This window comes from Lygodium microphyllum, chromosome 24 (genome assembly GCF_053477565.2).
Source record: "Lygodium microphyllum isolate KBCC chromosome 24, Lygodium_microphyllum_v1.1.10, whole genome shotgun sequence".
NCBI classification, from domain to species: domain Eukaryota; kingdom Viridiplantae; phylum Streptophyta; class Polypodiopsida; order Schizaeales; family Lygodiaceae; genus Lygodium; species Lygodium microphyllum.
This window is the reverse complement of record NC_141158.1, coordinates 88,689,372-88,699,703: the sequence shown is the minus strand read 5'-3', so window position 1 is coordinate 88,699,703 and position 10,332 is coordinate 88,689,372. Positions and strand designations below refer to the sequence as shown.

Genomic DNA, 10,332 nt, shown 5'->3' with positions numbered 1-10,332 from the left:
TTCCACTTAGAAAATAGTACAACTAGCAAGGGTCTCTATGTGATCTCTTTCCTACTTGAGCTAGTGTGTTCCTTTGATGTTACTTTGCTCTTTGTCCTTATCAAAGTTGATGCCTTTGAGTTTTGAACAATCCTTTTTTTCATGAGAGCCTAAGTAATTGAAGCATAACTTCTTCTTACATGCTCTACAAGCTCTTCACTTAAGTGTGACTTTCTAGCCCATTTGGACTTTTTAGCATTCTTCTCTTTAGATGCACCATTGAACTCTCTCTTCCCTCCTAATACTAATGCAACTTTTGAACATACAAATGCATATGTAGATGTTTTCCTATCTAACATATCATCAAAAATATATACTCTTGATGGCTACTTCAAGTGATTTAGAAAATTGAGTTTTCACATTGGCCTTGTACTCGTGCAAGCCTCAAATGGATCTTCTAATCTTTTGGAAATCATCTATGCCATCAAATTTGAGAATGATTTTTCTATATTTGAAAACACATTAGGTTAAAATATTAGATTCTCCATCCGACACTTCTCCCAAGCAGTCTAATTTTGATCTTTTTCATTCTCATGAAGAAATTCCTATGGAAACATTTCCTCAAACTTGGCCCACCTCATCGGATGGGTAGTAGCATCAAGACTCGTCCACTACTTGTAGGCGTTATCCTCAAATGTGACACTTGCCTTAAGGACTCTTAACGGAATTCGGTGTATGATGTGACTTATGCAAGTCATTCTAACTTTTTTTAAAAAGTAGACTACATCCTTGTTACAATTTCATCTCTCTTCCAAAATTAGATGAATATCAAAGCTTGTCATACCAATTGCTTTAAACATTTCAAAATCTATGTAACATTTGCATTGAGAGCAGTCCCTTATCCATTAGTTCAAATGAATTTACATCATCTAAAATATTCGTGGCCCATCATGCTATTATCCATTAGTTCAAATGGATTTACATCTAAAATATTCGCGGCCCATCATGCTATTAATGCAAAGGTACAGACATGATATGTTACTTGAAACTAAGAGAGAGAATTTATCACTAAACTTTTTCAAAGTGAAACAATTCACAAAACTACAAGAGCATTATAGTAAACTCCATAACTCACATATGCCAAGAGAATTAAAAGCTCCCTAAGAAGCTCATCATCTCCTCCAAAACAAGCTTTGGAAAACTTACTTCATAATTTGAAGTCTTCATAAGCTCATTGCCAAATATACCAATGTCTTTGTCTCAATCGCCATCTAAGTCATAAATAGCCAAACACCGCTGCATAATATGTGGCGCAATAATCGTGCAGTTGCGAGCCCAATGAGGCCTATTGTCAAATGGTATCACACTATCTAAATCTTTTTTGCAACCTCACCTTATTATCAATGTCATGCACATATAGATACTTGCCTCTAGCGAACACAAAAGTTAGAAAAAGCTTGATTAGCCTTCCACAATAACCCAAAAGCTAGAAAATGCTTGATTACCCTTCCAGAATAACCCCTCTTGGCGCCACATTGGTATCTTTAAGCAAATCCATGGCCTATTTTTAGACCGATTTAGTAACTCCGTTCACACTAATTGCCTATCCTTTCATATACCCTTGTACCCTACTGTTGACTATCTCTTGACCTCTCCACCCCATCAACACGTTAGCATAATGGTCTATTATCTGCTATTAGCATTGCAATTGAGCTATCCTACGCACCATGTTTGCTCAAATTCCGCGAAGCTTGTGAAGCTGCTGCAAAGCAGCCTAGTGTTCATGAAGCTGCTACGAAGTAGACTACTGTTCTCAGAATGCAACACTATTAAAGATCAACGATGAGTCAAAATTTTTTACTCAAATGAATATGAAACCATAGACATAAAGAGGGATGAAACTAAACAAGGTAGAGGCCAATACGAACTATTTCAGCATACCTTCGGGAATTGCTTTTCTGTTCTGAAATTTGAAAATGTAATATAAGGCCTTGAATACAAGCAATACTTCCATAATAACTTAACAAGAATAGTATAGTACAAATGGAAAGTTATCAGTGTATTGGGAAAAACTACTTTTCTTACAATTTCCTGCATACTTCCTTCCTGAAAGAGGCATCTTACATAGCCCCTTTCGGATTTTGTTATGGTAATATTAAATAAACCTTTGAAGCATTACACTAACTCAATTCCAGAAGCTAGCTACTCTTATGCTATTTATAAATCACAGTTCATAAAATTAGTTCCTACTCTTACAAGTTATCATTCCTGAGCCTTATTTATAGTCTACAACAAGCCTTCCTTCACAAGGCCTTCTTGCTTTCTTTCATGGCTTAGAAGGGCTCACAGTCAGTCACAGCTTCGAAGGGCTTGCAGTTGGTAGACCTGTAAAAGTTCAGTGCTTTGGTCATACATTCAGAAGATACATGCATTTAGAATATGCATCTCTCAGTGGAAAAGAATATGACTTTTCAAAAAGGTGCTAACCTAAGTTCTTGGCATTGACTATGCTGGGACAAGCTGCAGGAGGCTTTGAATCTTCATCAAGGAAAGGGCCTACGTTGTTGGAATCAGGCCAAACTGGATAGCCCTTCAATTTTCCCTGTAGAGAACACAATAATTAGTATTTAAAAAACATAGCCATATGCATAATATATACCCACAGATTGCTGGGTGCATGCACATATATGTATGCTGTGAACACAAGTGACATAACTACATCTAGCGCACAGACTTGGGTAAGTGTCACTTACCAAGACATTTAGGGAAGCAAGTGTAGCCATACCCTCACGAGTCCACTAAAATGCATACAAAAATGTGGTTAGCAAGAATTGAAATGTAGAGAGAATCTCCTGCCTACAGGAAAGGTTGCATAACTTCAAAAGCCAAATATGTGGAGTTGTTAGTGCCAGACACATGACTTCTTGTTTGTTAACTTAATGATTTGAGTAAAAGTTCAGAAAAAAACTGTAACAACAAAACAGAAACTTACCTTGGAAGCAGAAGCAATGTGTGGCACAACAACTGCATTAGGAAGCTCTGCAAGGCCTGGCTTCATGAAGGGCTCATCCTGATGAAACCACACAATACAGCAGTCCAAACAGCATGTGAGTGCAAGTGCCAAATCAAAGGTCCACAAAAGCCCTTGTTAGATGACAAGATCAATGCTCCTTGCCTACATTTTCAAACAAAGCATTTCACACAACCAGGTTACAGATCACTGACCTCAAAGACATCAAGGGCAGCTCGGAATTTTGGATTAGCTTTCAGGTGTTGAACCAAAGCTTCTTCATCAATAATTGGTCCTCGACTTGCATTCACTAAAATTGCTTCCTGTGACCCATTGGCCAGCAATCCAACAAGGTAAGGGCATTTATCTTATGCCAAGTAACCTAGAATTCCAGACTGACTGAGATAACAAAAAAAATTCTGTTGAAAGTAATATTAAAGACTTGTGTTAACAGCAAAGTTCATCCCAATGACATAGGAAGCAAATGAACACGTGCCACTCTTCACTGGACCATCACCCTGTAACTGAGAAACATCTAAACTGTAGTAGATTCTAAATTATGACAGCCACAGCACCTTCTTCATCATAGCCAGCCGTGAAGAATTCATCAGATGGTATGTTGTCTTGTCCAAAACAGGATGCAAGCTCACCTGCATTACAATGTTACATGAAAGACTTCAGAAGCTGGTGCAAAGATTGTGCCACACAAAATACTGTACCTCTGGGTGAATGTGTGATCTTGATTAAAGAGAATGATCCCTACCACATCTGCTATTTTAAGCACATCTTCTACAGTTGGAAACCTCTTCCATGTAACTGGAGTCTCCCCCTGTGACTCCAAGAATTTTCCATAGGCTGCAAACAACAAACATTACACCAAAATTTCTCAAAGCTGAAACAAGAGTCTACACCAAGCCTGTCAAACAGCGAATACTCCTTGATGTGAGAAAGAACAGGACCTGTTACAAACTTCTCAAGTCGAGTTGCTTGGTAAAGATCATAGTAAACCACGTTCATCTTAAATCCTTCAACCTGATATCACCAACCGTAAACCACACTCACCATCATGGATCCTCCAACATCACCTTAATGATCAACTCTCTCTCTCTCTCTCTCTCTCTCTCTCTCTCTCTCTCTCTCTCTCTCTCTCATACACACATCATAATGGAGTAGCTATAATATAGTGGTAGACACAACCCCCTGATGCCACCAGCTTATGATAACACTGGCCCATTAAAAAACTTCCTCCATGTTTGGCTGGTCCTACTAGATGCAACACTGGTCAAAGAAAAGACAGTAAATGCTCCAACTTCCTCTTCACCAAGGACTGAACACCATCGCTACCAATATTTGGTAGAGCTCAGGCCATGGTGTAAGTTGTAACTGAGCTACCATGGTGTAAGTTTTAACTGAGCTATGGATCATGCTGGACTAAGCCCTAAGACAATTTTCAAAGACCACATCTTTCAAATTCCTTGATCTCCTGCAGCGTTTCAACAAACATAGTTCTTGATTTGAAAATGAATTGCAAGAACTACTGCCCATTTAGCCATCCGTATTCAAAATAGCAGAAAAAGACACTGTAAAGGAGTACATTTCAATGTTCTTTTTACTGCAAGCAAGCTTTCATAAAAGTTAATGGCAGCAATACACCATAGGATTTCCAGACCAAATGTTATAACTAAGAGATCTGAAAGATAAACCACAGCTTCCTACTTGAAACGCAAGTCCCTAAATCTGGCTGCCCCTATTCCTCAATTGGCTCATATACACTGAGTTCAGATACTTCAGTATTTTGCATGTCTCTTACACAAACACTTATTAAAAAGATGCCAACCATTCTCTATAAAACTCCTGTGTCATCTAGTAGGTTTGAAGGTAAAGCTAGCTGTTAAACAAAGTGTGTGGAAGTAAGAACCCAATTGCAGAAGCAGTAACACTAACATAAAGAGGATGAGTTTCAAAAAGGTTTCATCTTACCATCATTCTTGCATAAGCTGACCCAATTCTTCCAGCACCAATTATGCCTACAGTCTGACCTTTAAGTAAATTCCCAATAAACCTACATAAGGCATCCTTCAGTTACAGATCCGCACACAGTGATATAGTAATGATCGCTATTAGAAATGCAGAGGTAACTTGTCTAGCATGTCAAAGAAATATCTTACAGAGTAGGAAGCCACCCTTCATATTTTCCAGCTCGCATAAAATAATCAGCTTCAACAACTCTCCGAGCTGCTGCCAGAGTCAGTGCCGCAGCTAGCTCAGCTGTCGTTTCCGTAAGCACACCCTAGGATGTTACACTGTGAGTATGTTAGAGAGCTTTGACTCAGATTTGAAAACAGCAGGTTTCAGAAGCAAGTAACAAACCGGAGTATTTCCAACAGCTATGTTGTTTCTGCTTGCAGCATTGACATCCACATTGTTGAAGCCAACAGCCATGTTACTAAATGCATGGCCTCCAGCCTTCCTGAGAGTTGAAAATAGTTCCTCTCCCCAATCCTCTGTTAGCTGGGAAATGAAAATCGTGCATACACATCAGAAGAAAAACTTTTGCTACTCATCATGTATCACAAAACACCAAACAATCTTCAAGATTCTGGCTTTAGAAGCTAACAGGCAAAGCCTTTTCCTCCAACAACTGCAGCACTAACATACACCATAAAAACCCCAGTGCAATTGAAACTTAAGTTACCTGCCCAATAACACCATCACATTTGTATCCAATCAAATGCCTAATGTCCTCAACACTCAAAATGGTTTTGTTTGCTGTACAAACCTGCAACACTGACCAAAACTTAGACATCCAAATAAAAGATGAGTAAAGGGAAAGACTTGTCCTCTTGTGAATGCCAGCAACATATATGATTCAAAATGCACCCAATGGCAACACACTTATCTGCATGTGCATATACGAGAGAGTAAAAGAATTTCATTGTACAGGACAAAAGATAAGATGAAAGGCTTTTTGTGCTGGCACATGTGGACACTATCAAATTTCTCTAGACAGTGGCAAGAAGCATTCAATCACCATGGAATCCATTTGAGTGTACATAATAATTCTTGCATTATCCTCCTCAATGGCCCTCATTTGCCTTCCTTACATCTATCAAGATGAGCTAATAAAATTTCTCATTCACATTTGCACATCAATATGATTCTGTGCATTGCCTCTCCTATGCATGCCAAGTCTATATCTAGCATTGAAATTCTTGCACAATTGTTTTAACATCATAGATAACTGCAACGGTGTATTGACCAAAGGTAGCTCGGAGCAGTCGGTACTTTGTATAAAACTTAGACATTTGATCTAGTATTTCTACAAGAATTGGCTATGGTGCTGCAGCATCTAGCCTCTAAACTGACTTTTTGATCCAGGCTGACCACATAGGTGGTAGTCAGCTGGACTTGGCTGATATTTCTGCAACATTTGGCTATGGTGCTCCAGAATCTAGACCCTGAACTGACTTTTTGATCTAGGCTGAGCACATAAGTAGCAGAATGATTAACAATGAGGTCCATCTGTATCAAGGTTCAGGACAGGCAAAGAAGCCCCAACATTCCATGAAAACTTACATTCCAACTTAGAAGTTTCCTCTGAAAATGCCATAAACACAAAGGCCTGTCTGTAAACGCTAGGAAAACCTAATTCTACACGAAAGGCTCGAATGGTCACATGGAATTTTTATTGAAGAAGCATAGAGTTGTTACCTCGACTCGGCATCCGGCATCGACAAGCAAGTTGATCCATCGGGAGCCAGGCATGGGCTTGGTGCTGACGACGCGCAGCCGGCCATGGGGATTGTGGACTTCCACAGACAGATATGAAGAAGAGCTTGCCATGAGACCTCGCTCTCAAGCTCGCATGCTAAGCTGCCCTTTCATAATAATAGTCTGATAATATAATTACTGTATGGATTCAAGATAGGGGTGCTCCCATTCTCAGCCTCAAAAGTGGCCATCTCATCCAGCTTCACAAAAAAGAGAAGGGCCTCTCTTTTTGTTTTAGTGAATTGTTACTCTCTCTAGATCATATATGCCTTGTCACATTGAGAGGCTCCTGGTACTCTTTGGAACCCATACACATAGACTTACTGAGGATCAACCTCAAGCTATTAGAATTCGAAGTGAAAAGATCCACTCTTTGTAGCACCATGTGAAGCCTAACTTTTAAACGCCGAAGGATTTTGTATTAATTGAATGTCAGAGCTCAATGCATGGTCCCATTGCAGCTTTCATCTTGGTGACCAACCAAGTGGAGCCATAGCCTCCTTTTTAACGTTGTACAAGGTTGCCTTTACCACTCGTCGCGTGAGAATGGAACCCTTGATCTTCGGTTTATCGCACCATCTCACTACCACCTAAGTTAACAAGTCTTGGCATGTGAAGCGTGACTTTTTGTGTGCAAAGGGCAATTCATTTGATCATCTGAATCACGACCTAGTGTTTTGTTATGCATGAAGATCAAGACCTCTTAAAGCACCAAAGAAAAGTATTTTTTTGAATCTTGGAAGTGAATGAGACTACCTCTTTTAGGTAGAGAATGGGAGAAACTACATGTGTTGCTACACAAAATGTAATGTAGCATGTTTTTGGGAGCAAGTCTTGAGAATGTATGAGATGGCTACTTGTTGGGGCCAAGCAAGGGAGCATCCTTATTGTTACAACAAGAGGCGTCTTACAAGGGAGTACATTCTTATTTAATCTCTCTCTCTCTCTCTCTCTCTCTCTCTCTCTCTCTCTCTTCCCCCATTCTTTTCTCTTTCTCTTTCTCTATTATTTTCTCTCTCCTCTCTCACTCTTCTTTTTCTTCTTTGTATTCTTCTTTTCCTCCTCTCTCTCTCTCTCTCTCTCTCTCTCTCTCTCTCTCTCTCTCTCTCTCTCTCTCTCTCTCTCTCTCTCTCTCTCTCTCTCTCCTATACATATATTCTTCCTCTCTTCTCTCTATCTTCATTTTTTTTGTTTGCCTACCATATAAACAATGATCACAAGACTTAAAACACTTATAGTTAAGGGGTAAAAGATACTACAAATGGGTAAGCATTTTCATTCCTTTCAAAGACATGTGCCCAAGGCAATGATGCCAAAGAGATACATGTGGAACTGTATCCACTGCCAAAACATACCTAGATACAAGTAAGGGATAGAGAGTATTGGACTTAGCACCACGTGCAATAACAATATTCCCATGGGTAATCTTCCATGAGAATTTATCAAAAGAGACAACATAACTTGCATCATCCAAGATGTCAGTAGAGATAAGGCTCTTTATGAGAGCCAGTACATGATGTACATCATAAAGAGTAAATATGCTACCTTAACCAAATTACAGTTGGACATCACTAATACCAACTATCTCTAATGCTAAGTCATTAACCAAATGGATAGATCCAGTCATACTATGATAGGAGCGAAACCACTCTTTATGAAAGGTCACATGAAAGGAAGTCCCTTAACCTATCAACCAACACTGAGTATATCCTAATAGGACATTAGTTAGTTGTGAAGTATCAAGAGAAGAAGCTGTAAGTATGAAATCACTATTATCAAAGTCAATCTGCATTATATTAACCTATTTAATATTAACATTGGACTTGTTAGGGACAATGTTACGATCATCATTTTTGTCATGTACTTAAACCCTTGCCCTTTTTCCTGTGCTTGTCCTCGCGCATTTTATGACACTATGGCCGAATATGACTTGCTTTCCCATGGTAATGATAAGTCAATGAGGACTTACGGCCATGGGACTTACTGCAAGATGGTCCACATAACTGAGAATGAGACTACTGAGAGCTTCTCCCACAATAGTTATTACTGCTCCTACCTTATAGCCTTTAACTATCAAAGCATGAGAGATGTGGGAAGCATCGACATTCTTTCTGTTAAGTTCTTCATTCAAGAGTGCATCCTCTACATCCTGCAACTTTAATCCTTAAATAGCATATTTATATATAACCCAAAAGCATATAAATATCACTGATAACACTCTGACAAACATAAGTGCTAGGTCCAAGACAAAAGATCAAATCATCCTGTGATAGAAAACTACATCCAATGAGTATCAAGAGAGCATGTATATGTCACAATGAATCCCATTGTCTCACTTGTTAGAAGAGAGAGACAGAGAGAAGGATTTGAGTAATAGTAAAGAGTCGTATGCTGATCTCATTGTTTTCTTCATATTCCATAATCCATATAACTAAGGTGAATACAACACTCTAAGGTTTAAGGTTTGTAAGACCATTCACACCAAGTATAGAGACCGACTTATTTAATGTCCGCATGTGGTACAGCTAGACAAGCTAAATGACGGGTACACACAACCTAAAGATAGTAGAGTTGAGCTTGAAGTCTTAACAGTCCCCCTCAAGCTCAAGACAACATCTGTACACCAAGTAGCTATCTAAAAACACTGAACTTATATTTACCCAAACTTTGCAAGTAACTATTGATCCTTGCATGCCAAGCTCTCGGAGCCTACTTCAACCCATACAACGCCTTTTTCAGTCTGCATACATAATGCTGAAAATCAAGGTGTATATACCCTTTAGGCTGATCCATATAAACATCCCCTTCCAAGTCACTATTGAGGAAAGTATTTTTCACGTCCATCTACTACAATTTCTAGCCTTTAGTAGCAGCTAATGAGATCATTGTTCGTATGGTTGCCATCTTGGCAACAGGACTGAATGTTTTCTCATAGTCTAATCAGTACTGATGGGCATATCCCTTTGCGACCAGCCTGGCTTTGTACCTCTCTACATTGCCATCTAACTTGTATTTAATCTTATAGACCCGTTTGTAGCCAATGGTCTTCTTTCCTTCTGGCAATGGCACAAGATCCCAAGTACTATTTTTAGTCAAAGCATCTATCTCCTCATCCATAGCTGTGCACCAATTTTTATCCATCACTGCTTCAGCAAATGTGGCAAGCTCTTTGACCTCTATCACCTTTGTTATATAAGCAAAATGCTTTGCAAAAAAACCACCGTAAGTCATCCTAACCACAAGGTGCCTGACTCTTTGTGATCGTCTAAGTTGTGGTACACTACTCGATTCTCCTCTCTCATGAGGCGGAATGTACCTATTCTTCCTAATGCCAGGCATATACACAGTCAAAATACCGATTTCACTGTCTAGATTGTCAGCTAAGTCATAACTTGAGGTCATCCTACCAGGTATCATCATACCAGATGCATCCTCAAGGACTTTTTCTTTCCCTTTGTTGTCTATCACATCATGTCTCCCCCTCATTGACATACTGGTAATAGTGGATGGTGAGCCAGAGCTCCACAAACTCCTTGTCCATGGAGATATTGTCATACCACTAGGGCCTATCA

General features: G+C 39.3%; 1 protein-coding gene across 1 annotated transcript; it reads right to left on the bottom strand.

Annotated features, from left to right (window-relative positions):
- Positions 1-1,970: 1,970 nt before the first annotated feature.
- Positions 1,971-6,966, bottom strand: HPR (hydroxypyruvate reductase). The gene is made up of 13 exons (XM_087665134.1): positions 6,701-6,966; positions 5,685-5,768; positions 5,360-5,500; positions 5,158-5,279; positions 4,970-5,051; positions 3,949-4,021; positions 3,753-3,844; positions 3,565-3,639; positions 3,205-3,312; positions 2,972-3,049; positions 2,733-2,777; positions 2,467-2,581; positions 1,971-2,364 (listed from the first exon to the last, which is right to left on the bottom strand). Exons 1-13 carry the CDS (start codon positions 6,830-6,832, stop codon positions 2,333-2,335), a joined length of 1,179 nt encoding a protein of 392 aa, XP_087521260.1. The 5' UTR covers positions 6,833-6,966; the 3' UTR covers positions 1,971-2,332.
- Positions 6,967-10,332: the final 3,366 nt, after the last annotated feature.